The 20,462-nt window shown below is 43.4% G+C and overlaps 1 protein-coding gene and 1 long non-coding RNA gene across 7 annotated transcripts; one reads left to right on the forward strand and one right to left on the reverse strand.

Moving 5' to 3' along the window:
- Positions 1-19: 19 nt before the first annotated feature.
- On the reverse strand, positions 20-5,983 carry LOC109866376 (F-box only protein 30). Of its 3 annotated transcripts, none has more exons than XM_020455024.2 (3): positions 5,958-5,983; positions 1,257-3,757; positions 20-963 (listed from the first exon to the last, which is right to left on the reverse strand). In XM_020455024.2, the coding sequence occupies exons 2-3, from the start codon at positions 3,729-3,731 to the stop codon at positions 763-765; spliced, it is 2,676 nt and encodes an 891-aa protein (XP_020310613.1). In that variant the 5' UTR covers positions 3,732-3,757; positions 5,958-5,983; the 3' UTR covers positions 20-762. The 3 variants fall into 3 exon arrangements, with proteins under 3 accessions (XP_020310613.1, XP_020310612.1, XP_031656392.1); XM_020455023.2 differs by lacking the exon at positions 5,958-5,983 and adding an exon at positions 4,396-5,304; XM_031800532.1 differs by lacking the exon at positions 5,958-5,983 and adding an exon at positions 4,531-4,838.
- LOC109866378 (uncharacterized) lies at positions 4,882-16,126 on the forward strand. 4 transcript variants are annotated; one of them, XR_004204671.1, is made up of 5 exons: positions 4,882-4,946; positions 9,275-10,498; positions 10,616-10,691; positions 15,137-15,291; positions 15,804-16,126. It is a non-coding gene; the product is annotated as an uncharacterized LOC109866378 (long non-coding RNA). The 4 variants fall into 4 exon arrangements; XR_002251682.2 differs by lacking the exon at positions 4,882-4,946 and adding an exon at positions 5,650-5,699; XR_002251683.2 differs by lacking the exon at positions 4,882-4,946 and having other exon boundaries at positions 7,882-10,498; positions 15,137-15,313.
- Positions 16,127-20,462: the final 4,336 nt, after the last annotated feature.

Genomic DNA, 20,462 nt, shown 5'->3' on the forward strand with positions numbered 1-20,462 from the left:
CAAGGAAGATCACAAAAGGTGTTATTGAAGATTCATTTTATTAAACAGCAACAAAATCACATGCATTGTTGGGACAGCTCCATGTGACCACGCATGACTTCTCTTCCTTTGTGTGTTGTGGTCACTTTCTGGTCCAACCCACTGGTCCTTCAAGTCCAGTTTGCACATATCACATATTGATCCCCACCATATTCATTTAAATGAGGATGCTTTTGGTACATTGGTGTAAGAGTGACCAGGGACTTGCACATGTCATTAAAGTGCTATATGGAAAATAACTTGCTGAAAGGCAAGACAGTGAAAATATTTATATTTCTTTCTATGTATAGTCAGTATTTGTCCAAGAAAATCATGTTACCAAAATAGGGGCACGATTTAAACACCAACAAACCATGCAAGTTAAATAGTACTAATTTACATCTAGTATGGATACATTGCAGGTCAAGAAACCTACTGTAACCGTGTGTCAAGCAGATCAAGTATTATTTCATACATTAAGGCTCTTCTTCAACCGTCATACAACACGGGACACAGGGAGAATCTCAATTGCATACTGCTGACATCCTCTCCTCCTCAAAACCCATTGGATGAGAAAGCCAGAGGTCCCTCCTCTCTGACCTTCTCCTCAAATGGGTTTTGAGAAGGAGAGGAGAGGACACAAGTAGTATGCAATTGAGATTCTCCCACATTATTTTTCAATATAAAAAATACATGTAACATCAAAACCTATGGTATTAAATTACACAGTGTAGCTAACAGAGGTTAGGTCATGTGTTGCTCCTGGAGTTTCAAGATGGAGAGGAGGGATCTGTCTCTGGCTGTGCACATGGACGGCAGTGGAACGGCCTCCATCTTGCGCTCAACGGTGTTGTAGCGGCACGTCCTCAGATGGTCGGACATGCTGGAGACTTCGGCGAACCGCCACTCACTAACGGGGCTGAAGGCAGTGCTGAATCTCCATACCTGCCCAAACAGAACAATAGAGTATTAATAAGAGGGCAAGAGAGTTCAATCCAGTAGTATTAGCCTACACATGCAAACATTTAAATGGGGTATAGGGTAAGGGATTTGACATCAGTGCTATTGTAAGACCCTATCGTGGCAGTGGCACGCTAAAATCCCAGACTGGGAATGTAAATCCTCAGATGTGGTTGTAAATATGGCTGTAAACTATAATGCTGGAGGTCTAAAAATCAAACTTTTGCACATCTTACACCTGGTGGTCCAGTTTCAGCCAACAAATGTGAGTTATTTACCCTGTCTTTGATCTGCCATGAGAAGGTTCCGTTTGGGTACTGCCTCCTCTCCCACCGTAGTTCCACTATCCCCCGGGACTGCAGCAGGCTAGCACACACGTCCCTCATGGTCCGCGACACCACGGACAGCTGGCACAGGCTGAAGCCGTCTAGGAAGCGGGCCACATGTTCCAACACCTCAAAGGGAAGCCCACTGAACTGGTCTGATTGGGACTCGCCCAACGGTTCCCCCCCAACGGGGCTTGGCTGCACCCCAAATGACCGAAGGTTCCGGTCATGGATGACCTTTGAACCCTGGGATGAGGGGCAGAACCTGCGCTGGGAGTAGGTGCAGCCGTAGTAAGCCAGGGGACAGCGGTGCTCCATCCAACCGTTGAGGCCCGCATGGATGTCCTCGTGGACATTCTTGAAGTGGGAGGAGTACTCATCCCTGCGGAACAGCTGGCCACAAACAAAGGAGAACATTTGCTGGAGACGATTACATGGCATGTTCCGGATCTGTGGAACCTCCTCTAGAACCAGGTCTAGGCGGAGGGTTCGGAAGGGGCTGGGGTAGGATAGTTGGGGCGCGTGGTCGCAGGCAGCCGCAGATGCTACGTCGCCCACCCTTGTGCTGGTCACCAAGATGGCCGCTGGGAAAGTGAAGGTCTGCGTGCCGAAGTCGACGTGGAAGCCATCTACATAGGTTGTTTCAGATATCCTGCGGCACTTGCGAGACTCCTCCAGGCAGAAGAGGAGGGCTGCTGTGATCAGGTCGATCTCCCCCAGGCCCATGGGGTCGTCCTCCTGCTCCAGGTCTGATGTATCCACTGCCTTGTCCTCCATTTTGGGTCTAAACCTAACCCGGACCCTTCGTCCATTGGACAGAGCAAACTGGCCCAAGCCTCTGAGCAACTGGTGGTTCTGGAACTTCCTCTCCAGTCCTCTGTCCTCTAGGACCACGTGGCTGGCCCTGTGTGCAATACCCTGGTGGATATGCAGGGGTGGTGCTAGTGGAGGGTCTGGGTGAGACTGGGGTTGTGTCTGTGACTGAGACACACAGGACCCTTGAGGCACAGGTGACAGATTCAAGTAATCTTGCACCTTGACTAGGCATACTGTTTCACTGGTGGACCAACTGGTTCCAGGCTGTTGCTGGTCTGCTGAATCTGAACCTAAGACCTGCTCCTGTGGCCTCTTCTGGGAGCCTTCCTCACTCAAACAACCATTACATAGGCTCTGTCCATCCATCCCCTCAACACTCTTTGAGGCCCTACCTAAAATCTCCATCTGCATGTTGCCATCAGCAACAACATTCATGGCAACCTCACTGTCGGTTCTGCTGACCACTCTCAGCGGTCCGACTGATGATCCTGCCTCAGCATCTTTCATCTCAACATTAATTGAGTCTGCATCTTCCAATTGGTGGAAGCTGCTGTTAGGTTCCGCCTGAGGGTGAGAGGGGGCTCCGTTGATTGGGTCTGTGTATTTTACTGTGTTGCCGAGGTCACCCAGGGCTGTGACCAGGCTCCTCCTTAGCTGGACTGTAGCCTGGTGGAGTTGGTGCAGCTGTCCATAGCACTCCTTCAAATTCACACCCTCAGCTACAGGACCTTTGACCTCCAGTCTGTTGTGAAGCAGCAGCTCCTCATTCCTGTCACTGCTGTTCTCTCTATGCTGAGGCTCCAGCACTGCTCCTCCGTTGATGTGTTGCTCTGTGTTGTTGTCAGAGGTGTTGTTAGTGCTGCTGAGGACGTCCAACGCGGCGGCAAGGCTCCTCGCCGTCTCCACTGTGGCCTCGTACAGCTTGCTATACCGCTCCTCGTTCAAACCGTTTATTCCGTTGGCAATTTTATCCTTTGCTGAGCCCAGCGGTGGTGTCAATGGTGGTTGTGAATGCGTCGTCATTGGTGGTGGTGACTGCGGCGTCAATGGTGGCGGTGACTGCGGCGTCAATGGTGGTGGTGACTCAGGAGTGGCAGCTATAGGGTCGTCCACCACCAGCACAGCTGAGTCCGAAGCAGTGTCCTTCTCGCTCTCTACGGCGACAACCGTTGGCTGTCTTTCAACCGTGGGTGCCATGGCGACCACCTTGAGGGACTCGATCAGTGTGTGTTGGTCCTGCAGGGCGAGCGCCATGTCCAGCTGCTCTGTCTCCTCCACCCCCCAGCTCAGGCTCTCGTATGAGGTGTAGTCCAGGCAGCTGATCGGCCACCTGTTCCACTCCATGGTGCAGCACACCACACCCGCTGGGCACACCTCCAGATGCGCGGGAATCCGGGTCCGCACCAGGGTGGCAGGGCAGCCAAAGCCACTGTTCAGGCAGGGCACCCTCTCCAGGGGGCAGAGGAGGCGGTGCTCGGGTCCTTTGCAGGTGTGGAAAATGGCCCCGCAGACCAAGGGGCAGGTGACCAGGTCACAGGAGATACCAGGTTCAGGCCTGGTCATGCACCTCTGACTCAGGCAGGTCACACAGTGGGTATGTTGCAGCGCCATCTTTAAGAAGAGGGGGAGTGGAGTTTCTGGAGGGGTGTAAGGTGGAGCAGGGAGGTGTGGTGATGGGAAGGGGAGAGTCCACAACACAGAGGAAAAAGGAGACAATATACACAGGAATGAATGTTAATTTGTGTGTACAAGCGGGTGCATACAATACAGTACACTAGTCACTTCAATTTGGTTGAAAAATATCAAACCCAGCCATTCATTCCTCAAGTAGCAACAGTGTGGCAAGGAATAATTTGTATAGGAAATTAGTTATCTACAGTAGGTTTGCTCAGTTCAATACCTAAGCTAAAGAGCGAGCTAGCTTAGCTATGTTGAGTCATTGTAACACCAATAGCCTAATAATAACTTGGCTGACCAGCTACTTAGCCTAAGTTAGCCGCTAGCTAGCCAGCTTTGTCAGCAAAGGAAAACAAGCCAGCTATTAAGGTTCAGCTTGATAAACCAAAAGCAAACCTAATGAATGAAGAAATACTATTTGAAGGACTGATTTCACAGACTGGTCATGCTGATGGTGGGATTCAGTGTAGCTGTTGAGACAACTCCTAACATAGCAAGAAGACCGTGTCGCAGTCTGAGTGACGAAAGAGAGCTAACTAACTTTCAGCTGTCCCATGAACAACAACTCAGAAAGAAACTTCAATTCTTGTCTAATTACCGTAGCGTTGACGTGACTCGATTGCTCAAACTCCACGACTATAGTAATCCAGCTACGTGTCCGTTCATATTACAGTTACAAATGGATGTAAACAACTTTTTTCCTATACATCTCTCCTCTTGTCTTTCAACCAACCTCCCTATGCGTTGTCCGCTGTTGCTTCTCCCTCTATTCTAAACTGAGAGATTATCCTAGGGATGTGTGTTCCCATTGGACAATGGTTGTCATGTGGGTCGGGGTGTTCCTTCCTTCTTATAGAAGTTTGCGAGATAGGTCAAAAAAATGAATTCATCTTCAATCTAGGAAGTTTGGCCTGTGAAGTTTTCATAAAACTACTCTTATTACATCTCTATGTAATCGTATACCATATCTTCATACCGCTTTTTGATATTAGGTAGTAATGTGATTCTTGATTAGCCATTTGAAATTAGCAATTTGTATCATTTTGATATCGTTAGTTGAGACGCTAGTTGATGTCGTCATCACGCAGCAGGCACGTAATGATAAAATCGTCAACATCCGATTCAGGAGCGGGCATGGCTTTTTGCAATGTAAGTATAGTGATCAATTAATTATACATAAATTAATTTCGAAGGATTAAGAAAAAATAAAGGCTAGATCTACACCTTAGTAATGAATGTAGCTTTTTATAGTCTTGAGAACGAGTCTGTCTGCTAAACGTTAGTCGAGCGAGCTAATGCAGGAAAGCCAGCAGACCAATTGCAGACTTTCATAGTCAAATCTCAGAATAGCCATTGGATTTTAAAACATCTCATTCTATCTTTTTTTGTTTAGTAGCGGTATACCAGACCACGTGATAAGCAATACCACCTCCAGAAAAGAACAGATATAGCCCTTGGTTCACTCCAGACCTGACTGCCCTCGACCAGCACAAAAACACCCTGTGGCGGACTGCAATACCATCGAATAGTCCCCGCGATATGCAACTGTTCACGGAAGTCAGGAACCAATACACACAGTCAGTCAGGAAAGCAAAGGCTAGCTTTTTCAAACATAAATTTGCATCCTGTAGCTCTAATTCCAAAAAGTTTTGGGACACTGTAAGGTCCATGGAGAATAAGAGCACCTCCTCCCAGCTGCCCACTGCACTGAGGCTAGGTAACACTGTCACCACCGATAAATCCACGATAATCGAGAATTTCAATAACCATTTATTGAAATTACTGAAAAAAAATATTTTATTTACTGAAAACCAACATTTTCAGACAAGATAGAATGGCCAAAGGGGGCGGTGTTGCAATGTACTGCAAAGATAGGACAGAACTCTGCAGGCTACTATCCAGGTCTGTACCCAAACAATTTGAACTTCTACTTTTAAAAATCCACCTCTCTAAAAACAAGTCTCTCACCGTTGCCGCCTGCTATAGACCACCCTTTGCCCCAAGCTGTGCTCTGGACACCATATGTGAACTGATTTCCCCCCATCTATCTTCAGAGCTCGTGCTGCTAGGTGACCTAAACTGGAACATGCTTAACACACTAGCCATCCTACAATCTAAGCTTGATGCCCTCAATCTCATACAAATTATCAATGAACCTACCAGGTACCACCCCAAAGCCGTAAACACGGGCACCCTCATTAGATATCATCCTAACCAACTTGCCCTCTAAATACACCTCTGCTGTTTTCAATCAAGATCTCAGTGATCACTGCCTCATTGCTTGCATCCGTAATGGGTCAGCGGTCAAACGACCTCCACTCATCACTGTCAAACGCTCCCTGAAACACTTCAGCGTGCAGGCCTTTCTAATCGACCTGGCTGGGGTATCCTGGAAGGATATTGATCTCATCCCGTCAGTAGAGAATGCCTGGTTATTTTTTTTAAATGCCTTCCTAACCATCTTAAATAAGCATGCCCCATTCAAGAAATTTAGAACCAGGAACAGATATAGCCCTTGGTTCTCTTCAGACCTGACTGCCCTTAACCAACACAAAAACATCCTATAGCGTTCAGCATTAGCATCGAACAGCCCCTCGTGATATGCGACTTTTCAGGGAAGCTAGAAACCAATATACACAGGCAGTTAGAAAAGCCAAGGCTAGCTTTTTCAAGCAGAAATTTGCTTCCTGCAACACAAACTCAAAAAAGTTCTGGGACATTGTAAAGCGCATGGAGAATAAGAACACCTCCTCCCAGCTGCCCACTGCACTGAAGATAGGAAACACTGTCACCATCGATAAATCCACTATAATTGAGAATTTCAATAAGCATTTTTCTACGGCTGGCCATGCTTTCCACCTGGCTACCCCTACCCCGGTCAACAGCACTGCACCCCCCACAGCAACTCGCCCAAGCCTTCCCCGTTTCTCCTTCTCCCAAATCCAGTCAGCTGATGTTCTGAAAGAGCTGCAAAATCTGCACCCCTACAAATCAACCGGGCTAGACAATCTGGACCCTTACTAAAATGATCTGCCAAAATCGTTGCCACCCCTATTACTAGCCTGTTCAACCTCTCTTTTGTGTTGTCTGAGATTCCCAAAGATTGGAACGCAGCTGCGGTCATCCCCCTCTTCAAAGGGGGGGGACACTCTTGACCCAAACTGCTACAGACGTATATCCATCCTGCCCTGCCTTTCTAAAGTCTTCGAAAGCCAAGTTAAACAGATCAACGACCATTTCGAATTCCACCGTACCTTCTCCGCTGTGGAATCCGGTTTCCGAGCTGGCACCTCAGCCACGCTCAAGGTACTAAACGATATCATAACCGTCATCGATAAAAGATTGTACTGTGCAGCCGTCTTCATCGACCTGGCCAAGGCTTTCGACTCTGTGAATCACCATATTCTTATCGGCAGACTCAGCAGCCTTGGTTTATCAAATGACTGCCTCTCCTGGTTCACCAACTACTTCTCAGACGGAGTTCAGTGTTTCAAATCGGAGGGCCTGTTTTCCGGAGCTCTGGCAGTCTCTATAGGGTGCCACAGGGTTCAATTCTCGGCCGACTCTGTTCTCTGTATATATCAATGATGTCGCTCTTGCTGCTGGTGATTCCCTGATCCACCTCTATGCAGACGACACCATTCTGTAATCATCTGGCCCTTCTTTGGACACTGTGTTAAAAAACCTCCATACGAGCTTCAATGCCAAACAACACTCCTTCCGTGGCCTCCAACTGCTCTTAAACGCTAGTAAAACTAAATGCATGCTTTTCAACCGTTCACTGCCCGCACCTGCCAGCCCGACTAGCATCACTACTCTGGACTTAGAATATGTGGAGAACTACAAATATCTAGGTGTCTGGCTAGACTGTAAACTCTCCTTCCAGACTCATATTTAACATCTCCAATCCAAAATTAAATCTAGAATTGGCTTTCTATTCCGCCTTCACTCACACCGCCAAACATTCCCTGGTAAAACTGACTATCCTACCTATCCTTGACTTCGGCAATGTCATTTACAAAATAGCCTCCAACACTCTACTCAGCAAATTGGATGCAGTCTATCACAGTGCCATCCGTTTTGTCACCAAAGCCCCATATACCCCCCACCACTGCGACCTGTATGCTCTAATCGGCTGGCCCTCACTACATATCTCAGCTCACTGGTCACGATAACAACACCCACCCGTAGTACGCGCTCCAGCAGGTATATATCACTGGTCATCCCCGAAGCCAACACCTCTTTGGCCGCTTTTCCTTCCAGTTCTCTGCTGCCAATGACTGGAACGAATTGCAAAAATCGCTGAAGCTGGAGACTTATATTTCCCTCACTAACTTTAAGCATCAGCTATCAGAGCAGCTAACCGATCGCTGCAGCTGTACATAGCCCATCTGTAAATAGCCCATCCAATCTACCTACCTCATCCCCATATTGTTTTTATTTAATTTTCTGCTCTTTTGCACACCAGTATTTCTACTTCCACATCATCATCTGCACATCTATCACTCCAGTGTTAATTTGCTAAATTGTAATTACTTGTTACTATGCCCTATTTATTGCCTTACCTTCTCACGCCATTTGCACACACTGTATATAGACTTTCTTTTTTTCTATTGTGTTATTGACTGTACGCTTGTTTATTCCATTTATTCCATAACTCTGTGTTGTTGTTTGTGTCGCCCTGCTTTGCTTTATCTTGGCCAGGTCGCAGTTGTAAATGAGAACTTGTTCTCAACTAACGTACCTGGTCAAATAAAGGTGAAATAATAATATATATATATTTTTTAAATCACTGCATTAAATCTCTGCAAGTCATTCTATTTGATTTATTTATTGAACCTTTATTTAACTGGGCAAGTCAGTTAAGAATACATTCTTATTTACAATGGCGGCCAACCAGGGATAAGTGGGTTAACTGCCTTGTTCAGGGGCTGAACGACAGATTTTTTACCTTGTCAGCTCGGGGATTCAATCCAGCAACATTTCTACCCTTTCTAACCACTAGGCTATCTGCCGCCTCTATAACTCCAAGCTATGTATTTGAGGTATATGGTTATTTTATGACTTGGGGTTGTTGGTTATTGTTTTAATAGACGTTACATTACAGAAAGAAAGCACACTGCACCCAAAGGAAATATCTTAAGTTGACCGATTGTGGGAAGTATTATAGTATGACTACTGTTAGCTCAAGGGACGAAGCACTCTTTACCTCTCCTCTAGTCACCTGCTACTTCATAGCCCTTGATGTGACCCTAGAGTCATACAATTTAAAGCTAAAACAAATCTATAGCTGTAAAGTATGTTGTCCCCAGATGAGCAGAGGTCAAACAGACAGGGCAAATGTTCACTAATGGCCTGCTACAACGCTGCTGCAGATGCTATACCATCTAGCTACAACGCTGCTGCAGATGCTATACCATCCAGCGTCTTCTTCAAAGGGTCAGACCAAATGTCTAACCTCAACTTATTTGTTTCAGGGTACCCTTATGAAGTGTTCCACTACTCATCTGAAATTGGGGATTTGGACAAAACGTTTTTCAAAGGGTGGTATCATTTATTTATTTATTTTCCCGTGAAGGACCGTCCGCTTGTGCTGTTTGTCAAAGGAGAAACAGACCTAATTGACTCTGATATTATCAATGAAGCAGGCAGTGATGGTGTGATATTGTTCAGTATCTACCTGCCACCAGACTTTCCCCATGTCCTGCAGCCACTAACCATGGAGTTCTTTGGGCTCTTCAAGTCTGAGTTTTTCAGGGATGCTTGTGACATCCCCCCCTCCTTATAGGGACTTGGTCCTTGTGTTGAAGCAGACATAGGATGCTTTTGAAACTGAGAGGACTGTGAAGGATGGGTTCGGGAGGACAGGTATCTTTCTATTTGACCACTATGTCATGGCTAGGTCCGTATGGTGTGGGAGGGAAAGATGAGGCCCGAGTTCGGTTCTGCTGGACCCTGTGATGATGGGCCAAAGGAAAAACGACCCGAACTTGTGACAGACAAGTGTGACAAACAGTTCTTATGACAATAAGAAGGCATTAAAGGCAAGTTCTCTATAATAATTACTTTGAGTCTCGGAATATCCCGTGATTAATTTACACAAAATTAATATAACGTCATGTCACCATTGTATTGGTACATGTTGATCTTATGATTTACAGGTGGAATCTGACGCCAAACCGGTGTTGCCTGGGTCATTTCTGCCAGTTTCTCTGCCATCAGAGTCTGTTAAGAAAGGAGATATTAGATGTGGTGGTTAAAAAATAGGAGGAAATTAAGGAGGAGTTGAATGTTGTCAGACATATCTGCAATAGACCCAAATATTTTGAACAATGCCAATAATGAACATTAGATGATAATTATCAAGGAAAAACTGTCATGCTCCACTTTTCATACTGTATACCCACCCTGATCACAAGAGCCAGCTATAGTTCAATTGAAGTGCGTTTGGCATTTCTATTATGTTAGCAGTTTGTAATTAGAAGTTTTACTTTGAAGCCTTCATCATTTTTCTGTTCTGACGACTTCATTGCAGTATTTTCCAAGAGATCACAGCCATGACTCCATTGAGAGATGGGATGAGACTTCGGGCCCTGACGATATATCGGAAGCGTCCCAGGAGATAACAGAGGAATCTTCAGACTTATCAGACGGCCCTGATGAATCAAACAGATTTAGAATACGTTGACGAAGAAGAAGAGGTACTTATCATTTGGCCTGATATGGAACAGAATTCCAAGACCAACATCAGAATCTATTGTAAAACGGGGAGAATGTAGCCTCTGTTCATACACGTGTTTATCTCTGTTTTGTTGCAGTAACCTGAAACTTCACAAGCTGTGAGAGGAAAAGCATCTTCAAAGTCACTGCTGCCAGAGAAACAGTCACCTCATGGTGAAACATTTTTAATTGCACTATTGGGCCCAATCTAAGTGTCCAATCTAAGTGTCTAAGTGGTCTCATTTGAATTTTTAGCTCATCTATGCCTTTACTACGGAGATTTAAGTTGTGCTTCAAATATAGTTTTTTTCATGCTGACAAGAAGTGAGTAAACAATACATACAGGGCTCGACATTATGGCTTGTCCGCCTCTCCGGGGCAATTTTTTTTTAAACTGTCGGACAACCAGAATATGGATTTCAGTTGTCCGAATGGACAAGTTTAAAAAAATCACAATATCAAACCCTCTTAATGCTTTTAATTGTGATCAGAATTGGAAAAGGCAGCACACCAGGGCAGTGCATGTTTGTTTGTGTTTTTCCCCCCACCTTTATTTAACCAGGAAGGCCAGTTGAGAACAAGTTCTCATTGACAACTGCGACCTGGCCAAGATAAAGCAAAGCAGTGCGACAAAACAACAACACAGAGTTACACACAAACAAGCGTACAGTCAATAACACAAAAGAAAAGAAACATAGAAAAATCTATATAGTATGTGAAAATGTAGAAGAGTAGGGAGGTAGGCAATAAATAGGCCCTAGAGGTGAAAATAATTACAATTTAGCATTAATACGGGAGTGATAGATGATGATGTGCAAGTAGAGATACTGGCGTGCAAGAGGTTAAGTAATAATATGGGGATTAGGTAGTCGGGTGTGCTATTTCCAGATTGGCTGTGTACAGGTACAGTGATCGGTAAACTGCTCTGACATTCTTACTAAATTGCTTATATTCCTATTTGCTATAGCCTATTTAAATAAATATGTTATATTTACACAAGGCAAGAGAAGGATGTAGATACTAAGAGTCTCACCAAAGCAGCGCAGAATATCCGGTCAGAAAAATATATATATATATTTTTTTTTCGCTCTCTAGAATGTTGGATGATCTGGGCCAATAGCCAAAATCTATTTTTTATAGCGGACACTGGTGTTTTATTGTTATAGAAGCCCACATTTGATATTTTCTCTCCATTTTATATGAATATGACTTGGCCTGTTAAGCCACTCTTTCAGTTTAAGGCATGCTAGACTTTTCCTGCCGCGCTAGTTCATGATCAAACAAGTTTGAAGCTGTTTTTGAATAACCCAAAAACATGGCAGCCCTAAAGTAATAATGAAAGGGATATAAGAAACAACAGCAAGTTATAGAAATCAAATGAGACATTTTTACAAACCGTATAGTTGAGCAAAGCATTATAACACAAATTATGCATGCGTGCGAGGCCGGGAAAGAAATCCTCCTTTTGCCACCGAGCAAAAGCCTAATCCTACTAATTAAAATATCATAAAATCATTAAGACAATTAAAATGGAGTATTTTGCAAACTATTCTAATACAGTGTTTAATATCCCAAAGTTGCAGCTTTAAAATGGGAATAATAATGAAAGTCCGATTCTATACTATTCTCAATCAGATTTATTTTGAATTAGCAATATTTTAGGCCACAAGACGTGAAATTGAGCAAACGATACCAAGATGGAAAAATCGAATGAGTCAAAAGAAAAGTTAGCCTACAGCTGACGAAAGCTTGTGAAATAAATTATACGTAGTTAGGCTAGGCCAATTTTCATATTATTCTGTCAATGGGCAACCTACAACGCATATAGTAGCCGAGGCAAAAATGTGAATACATTTAATAATTATCCAGTTCTGAGGACAGCACAATTGTTCTGCAGCCCACGACAACCCATAACACACACAACCAGCGAGGCTCGTTGACTGTGACTCACTCACTCCATCTGCGACCTCTTCAGCGCACACACACACACGCACACAGATAGCCAATGCAACCTGGTCTCAGAGCATTTCGTATCATTCTGTACGTAAATCCGAAACATTTGATTTAGTATGATATGTTTCATATGGTATGTATTAACTTGTGATTACAATTCGTATGATATGTTACGAATAGAAATTCGTACATTATGTTACATTCGTATACATTTAGCTAAATTTGTGAAACGTAGGACATGTTACGAATTCCAGTTTATTGTTGCTTTGGTTAATTAAAGGGTTAAGGTTAGGGGAAGGGTTAGCTAACATGCTAAATAGTTGCAAAGTAGTTTAAAAGTATTTGTATAGTTGCAAAGTTGCTAATTAGCTTAAACGTTAAAGTTGCCCATGATGAGATTCAAACACACAACCTCACGACAATTTCATAAATGTGTCAAGTGCAGCGTCTGGTTGCTCTTCATTACACACCAAAGACCAACACATATTCTTTACATCTACAACATAGGAATCATTACAAAACGTGTATGACCTCTTAAACACTATATTAGGCCCAGCCTGACCTCTTAAACACTATATTAGGCCCAGCCTGACCTCTTAAACACTATATTAGGCCCAGCCTGACCTCTTAAACACTATATTAGGCCCAGCCTGACCTCTTAAACACTATATTAGGCCCAGCCTGACCTCTTAAACACTATATTAGGCCCAGCCTGACCTCTTAAACACTATATTAGGCCCAGCCTGACCTCTTAAACACTATATTAGGCCCAGCCTGACCTCTTAAACACTATATTAGGCCCAGCCTGACCTCTTAAACACTATATTAGGCCCAGCCTGACCTCTTAAACACTATATTAGGCCCAGCCTGACCTCTTAAACACTATATTAGGCCCAGCCTTTGGAACTTTGGTTTTCATAGACTATATTGTGATCACTACATCCGATGGATTTGGATGCTGCTTTAACGTAGATTTCTGCAGCGTTAGTAAAGATGTGATCAATACATGTTGATGATTTAATTCCTGTGCTGTTTGTACACTGATAACCTGAACCAGGTTGCAGGTACTAGTTACAGTTTGAAGATGTAAGCCAGTCAATATGTAAATCACCCAGATAATATAACTCTGTTCATATCAGATACCTTATCAAGCATTTCACATATGTTATCCAGATACTGACTGTTAGCACTTGGTGGTCTATAGCAGCTTCCCACCAGAATGGGCTTTAGGCGAGGCAGATGAACCTGTAGCCATATTACTTCAACAGTATTTAACATGAGATCCTCTCTAAGCTTTACAGAAATGTGGTTGTGAATATAAACGGCCACAGCTCCAACTTTGGCATTTCTGTATTTTCTGTAACTCTTATAACCATGTATTGCTACCACTGTACCATCTAAGTGAGTTTCAGAGATTGTCCGAATATGAATGTCACCTGTTACTAGCAAATTATTGATTTCATGAACCTTGTTCCTTCAGCTACATATGTTAACGTGGGCTATTTGTTGCACTTTTCTTGGATTCTTGATTGTTTTATTGCTTTACTGGGAAGCTTAGCAGAGGCAGACATACTCAGGTTATTTTTATTAGTGCAGGGGGAGCTGCACACAGTGGACTTCCAACTAGGGCACACCGCCTCAGTGCTAACAGTATCACTCTGGTTCATAAGCACATGATTACTGCATACATAAGCTGTGGGATCAGCAGAGGCATTCAGGGAAATAAATTAGGTTACTTACATTGTGTCTTCCAACGCACCTGGGATAATGTACATTTGCTGAAGCATTATGACAACTAGTCTCGAAGCCAGTTACAGAGGGCTAAAAGTCTGCTGAACCATTCAATGCCACGATGTAGGCAGCGAGACAGATATTATGGGCCGTTTGTTGGTGTCAAGTAGTGGCCCAATCAGTTCTTTAAAATCCATTTTCAGCTGTTCTGAGCTGCCCTTCATAATGTCATTGAATCCCACAGGAACTATGATAAACTCAATTTCCTGACGCTGGTTTAAAGTGTTTGGGAGCTACTTATTGATGTTCTGTACTCGTGCTCCTGGATAGCACAAAGTGTTTGCTCCAGGGACTGAGACATCGAACTGCCCAATACAATTGCTGGAGAAGGGAATGGTGAAATCCGCACATTCCCACCCATCACACAATTCGTTGAGTATTTCACGAGCCCACGAGAGGCAGGATAGCATACGTAACATGTGAGCTCGACTTCTTTTAGTACAGAAATAAAATACAATTGGGATGGCCGCTAGAGGCGATATTATCGCTAATGGCTAAGCACAGAAAATGATTTCCGATCCCTCCTATGTACTTCACTAATGTTCAGTCACCCTTTTGGCCTTTGGCATTACAGACCTTTTGTTTCTTTGGGACAAGTAACTTCAGCTTTTGTCCTACTTCTCTGATGGACAAGTGGCTAAAAACTTCAATGTCAAGCTCTTGACATATCCCTGTGTCAGTCAGAATACAGTGCCCATCCCATCTAACATTTTCCCCCTCGTAATCTCAAATAAGGGGACTTTGTCTTTGTCCCATCCCAGGCCAGAGCCAGAAGTGCTTTGTAGGAATTAGGATTAGGCCTGTGATTTAGAAACTATGTTACAATTCATGAATTTGCAATCTAATTTGATTTAATTATGTAATTTGATAATCAGACTTGGTGGATGAGTCTGGTGACAGCTCTGACGACGAGCCATTGGTTAAGATGATCAGGAAGCTTCCAACAGACTGCCAGCTGAGCGAGAGAGTGAAGGCACTGCTGAAATACACAGACATGGCGGATGTGACAATGAAGCAAATCTACAATAGAGTAAGAGGACATATATCCAACGGTATTAACATTTCCAGATCTAACTTAAAATCACATGCTGCACACCAGATTATGTAATCCTTCTCTCCGGATGATGTTATCAAAAACACTTATCTTCTATAATTTTTTACTCCAAAACAGAAATCTGCTGTTGGGGTGGTGCTGGAGATATGTTAATGTTGGGGTGGTGCTGGAGATATGTTAATGTTGGGGTGGTGCTGGAGATATGTTAATGTTGGGGTGGTGCTGGAGATATGTTAATGTTGGGGTGGTGCTGGAGATATGTTAATGTTGGGGTGGTGCTAGTTATGATATGTTAATGTTGGGGTGGTGCTGGAGATATGTTAATGTTGGGGTGGTGCTGGAGATATGTTAATGTTGGGGTGGTGCTAGTTATGATATGTTAATGTTGGGGTGGTGCTGGAGTGATGAATTTTATGTTGAAAAAGGGTGGAATTGTCCTTAAAATATTTTTGTGTAATCATTATCTTCCATTGTGTGATCTCTCTTAGGTGTTTGAGAGGTGCCCCCGGTATGACCTGTCTAACAAGAAGGACATCATCAAGCAGACAGTGAAAGAAGGGATTTCTTTACAACCCAGGGTTTTAATCAAGCCATATTCATAGCTTTGACAGATAACATTATAATCAATGATCTCAGGAAAACATAGTTGATATCGTGACAAAGACTCGGGGATTCCTGTATATGCCTTTCCAGGACTTTTCATTTATATTTTATACATACATGTTCAGACTGTTTAAATACTATACAATTTCATACAACTTATTTGTTTTACTTGCCTAAGTTTTGTATATAAAGTATTTATTGTACTGTACTGATTTGGTTTATGGTGCTCCTCTCTACAGTACAGTGTACACACATTGCATTATTTATAAGCACTACCCAAATAAGATTTTGAGAAATCCCCACAGAGTGAATTTTCATTGTGATCCACAGAATGTTAGAGATGTTTACTAATCAACTGTAAACAACACCTTTCAATTTGGATTTGTTGTGAATACGTACAGCAGATGAGACAAGGCAATTAGCTTGCCCAGCAGCCCTGTCCTCAGGCCTTCATCTCCCCCTCCTCCCATAACAAGATGACGCATTCTCTTCATGTCGTCAGATGCCATGTTCCCAATCTAAGAGCAGACTGACTCACTCTTCATTTGCATATGATAATACAAATGTTTAATGCTTAACTCATGTCCTCTTGACTAGGACGAAAGGCGGTTTCACCAAAAGAGCTGGCAGTACCTCTGGAGCACTTTCTGGCATGGCAAGCAGAGGTGGTATGCCTACTATAAAATGCATCGAATGTTGTCACCACCAGCTAATTCAAAAGGAACAGGGAAGGCTGTCCATGATATCAGTGCATAACTACCATGAATGAGACAGAATGTCCATATAGGGTTTTCTAATTGTGTGTACTTTTCATATACATAGCCTTTGATTAAAATAGCCTCTAGCCTATAGATTCTCATTGACAGGGAATTCCTAAAGTTCCCAACAACTTTTTAAAGTTTTGACTTCATGCAAACTGCGAACTTGCACTCGAACGGTTTTGTTTAAATGTTAGGTTTGCCAACAGCGTTTCATTGATTTCATTGACTGCTGAGTTTTCAGTTGACTTTTAAGGCCACTGACGGAGGGAGGCTACATTTCAGTAGTCACTGCAGCGGTCGTGTGCATAATGACTTCACAGCGGGGATTTGTTGCTTTTGATTTCATCCTGTTACAATGTATCTGGTAGCGGTAAGTGGGGAAGCCAGAAAAAAAGCCATATGACAACTTATGTGTTGTGATAGTTACATTGTTTGCTCTATTACCTGTTAGTTCAAATGCCTTGCGACCGTGATATATAGGCCTAAAGCTGAGACGATAAGGAGACACGTTTATTTCATCACAAAACCAGAGAGCAACCTCTGTCCAGTGAAGTCCACAAAGCATATCGCATGTAACAAACAGTTACATCACCTACAGCAGGGTCAAGTAAGTTAATGTTTCTGACATTCTCCCAACTCCTAAATAACTATTGATTGAGAACCACAGAGTTACCGCAAGTCACAAAGAAACAGGAGCTGCCTCCACTATTCCAGCACCATTTCAACTTCAACATTTCAACATCATCAAATCACCAATGTTTAGTCTAACACAGTGATAACTAAAAGATACCGAAAACTATTTAGTCTAATCGACGTAAGCTACGCTGATCAAAAATATGAACACAACATGCAACAATTTCAAAGATTTTACAGGTTCATATAGGGAAGTCTGTCAAAATAAATAAATTAGGCACTAATCTACGGATTTCACATGACTGGGCATACAGATGCTTTTATAAAAAATAAGTAAGTATCTGGTGTGATCACCATTTGTCTCATGCAGCTCGACATCTTCACATAGAGTTTTTTTTGGGGGGGGGGTCGTGCACTCTGTCCACAACGCCATCAGCAAACCGCTCACCCACTTGACACCATACACCATGCCTGCCATCTGCCTGGTACAGTTGATCCTGGGATTCATCCATGAAGAGCACACTTCACCAGTGTGCCAGTGGCCATTGAAGGTGAGCATTTGCCTACTGAAGTTAGTTACGAAGTGGAACTGCAGTCAGGTCAAGACCCTGGTGAGGATGACGAGCATGCAGATGAGCTACTTGAGACGGTTTCTGACAGTTTGTGCAGAAATTATTCAGTTGTGCAAACCCACAGCTGTCCCGGTGGCTGGTCTCAGATGATCCCGCAGGTGAAGAAGCCGGATGTGGAAGTCCTGGGCTGGCATGGTTACCCGTGGTCTACTGTTGTGAGGCCGGTTGGATGTCCTGCCAAATTCTCTAAAAAACTGTTGGAGGTGACTTATGGTAGAGAAATGAACATTCAATTATCTGGCAACAGCTCTGGTGGACATTACTGCAGTCAGCATGCCAATTGTACGTTCCCTCAACATTTGAGACATCTGTTGCATTGTGTTGTGTGATCATGCTGTTTAATCAGCTTCTTGATATGTCACTCCTGTCAAGTGGATGGATTATCTTGACCAAAGAGAAATGCTCACTAACAGAGGGATAAACATATTTGAGTGCAACATTTGAAATAAATAATATTTTTGTGCATATGGAACATTTCTGGGATCTTTTATTTCAGCTCATGAAAAATGGGACCAACACTTTACATGTTGTGTTTATATTTTTGTTCAGTGTAAATATGTGGCTGTCCATGGTTATGATTTCTCTGTGTGAGTGTGTGTGTGTGCGTTCGTGCAAGTAGAAAAAAACATGTTGACTCACTCTACTTGTAGAGAAACTTCAATGCCATCCTTGACAAAACGGTCTATGACTTTGTCATACAGTACAAGTTGAGTCAGATAGTTAACATCAGCCTTCTACATTTTGCTACATATTGAACTTCCATCCTACCCGGCCAGGGGCACAATGGTTGGACCAGAATAGCCATTATAATCATTGGCCAGTACGGAGAATGTAGTGAAACTACAAGTCCAAATCCATATCTCCATCCATGGCTAATTTAAAATATCCTATTTCAGCTAGATAGCTATCCACCGGAGGACAACAATACAACAAGGTGCAACAATTCAAGTTGTTTCTGTCAATGATGTTTGGCTCTTGATGTGATTGGGGTAAAGCCACATCCAAACTGTCTTCCCTTGACACTATTTTGGTGTGCCAGGACTGTTTATAGAGTTGAGCTCACTCATTTTAGCTCAATGCTGACTGGCTATTATTTTATACTTTTTTATGAAGTGAGGCCAAATGCTCGCTGGCTTCCCTTGCATTCAATACCATACTTATTTTGACCAGACATCATCAGATATATGGCCTACACATGCAGAGACAGATGCTTTCACTGGTGAGATACATTCAGCCTCTTGCGAATTGAAGGGAAATTATGAAACGCAGTGAGACGAAAGATATGTTTTTAAATTTGTTACATTTTTATTCGTCATTTTTGGGTGGAAGCATGGCTTTCCTTGGCATCCATGAATACATGTCACTGCAGCCTACATAGGGACACAGCGGTAAGTGTGGTCGACTTTAGATCTAACAACTCCTTGTTCGTGCAGCTAGCACAGTACGTGTTCTGTCTGGCCATGATGCTTGAGCAACAGGCCGTCACTTGGGCATTTATTATTCTGGAGATGGAACTAAAGTACCCATAAAAGGCCTATTTGGTTCAGCAGTTAACCAGCTCCGATATCTTGTATTGCAACGGAGCTGTTCATTGTAGCCAGTGCTGAAACATTCTAATTTTGGCCAGAAGCGTTTTACAGTGTGATATAGATAAAGTAATGTTGGATCTTTGATTGAAATTCAAGTAAACCTATTAAATACATTACATTTAGTAAATCCCAATTCACTCTATATGACAAGCTACATAAACTCCTCATTATAGTTCTGATGGGCCATCAATCTCGTTGCAGTAACTTTGATGGATGGGTGTAGACCACCCGTTTCAAGACAGTTCCAGCTGTCACCAATGACGTCAGGCCGAACATGAAGGGTTGTCCTCTCAAAAGGTGAAAGATTGATTGATGGGTCTTCACTTCACACGGAAACATAGATCGGCAACATTTGACTCGTTTTGAGATTTGAGATCACACCATTTGTTACAATGTCCGGTCATGATAGTGACATCAATATTGTAGAGGGATAAAACACTACCAAGGCTTGGCAATAACATTCAGTTGTGCATTCCCTGATGAAGGCACTCTTAGCTATTATCCATGGACATCATCTGCACCTTGCAGAGACCGCATATAGCCCAAGCTATAGCAGGAGAATATTTAGGGAGACCCTTCTAAATAATAGGACCTGTATCTAGGCTACGTCCGACTTATATCTCAAATTAACTCTACGAGGTCCCCCGAAGCACCTACTGCTGACGTCTCCCTACCCCTCAAAATGTCACTGTTAGTCTGGATCAATATCAGCTTCACGATCCTGGGGCAGCAGCAGTTACAGTTTCATAGCGTCTAGTCTCCATAAATGTTTATTTGTGTTGTGGAGCGCCGGACGGGCTTGACTCACACCTCGACCCTATAATGTAAAGAGGAGGCCGCTGGTCATGAGGAGGAGGCCCTGGTCATGCCCCAGGGTCCGGGTCGCATCTGTCTAGGGTCTGCGTGGGATGCTCACGCGGGTTGCAGAC

The sequence above is a fragment of the Oncorhynchus kisutch genome, linkage group LG21, assembly GCF_002021735.2.
Source record: "Oncorhynchus kisutch isolate 150728-3 linkage group LG21, Okis_V2, whole genome shotgun sequence".
Taxonomy (NCBI): domain Eukaryota; kingdom Metazoa; phylum Chordata; class Actinopteri; order Salmoniformes; family Salmonidae; genus Oncorhynchus; species Oncorhynchus kisutch.

What these genes read in the sequence shown, in the direction of transcription:
- LOC109866376 (XM_020455024.2), bottom strand. Translation starts at nt 3,731, where the DNA reads ATGGCGCTGCAACATACCCACTGTGTGACCTGCCTGAGTCAGAGGTGC. An exon ending in CATGGCAGATCAAAGACAGG is followed by an intron (nt 964 to 1,256) that starts GTAAATAACTCA and finishes CTGTTTGGGCAG; the next exon opens with GTATGGAGATTCAGCACTGC.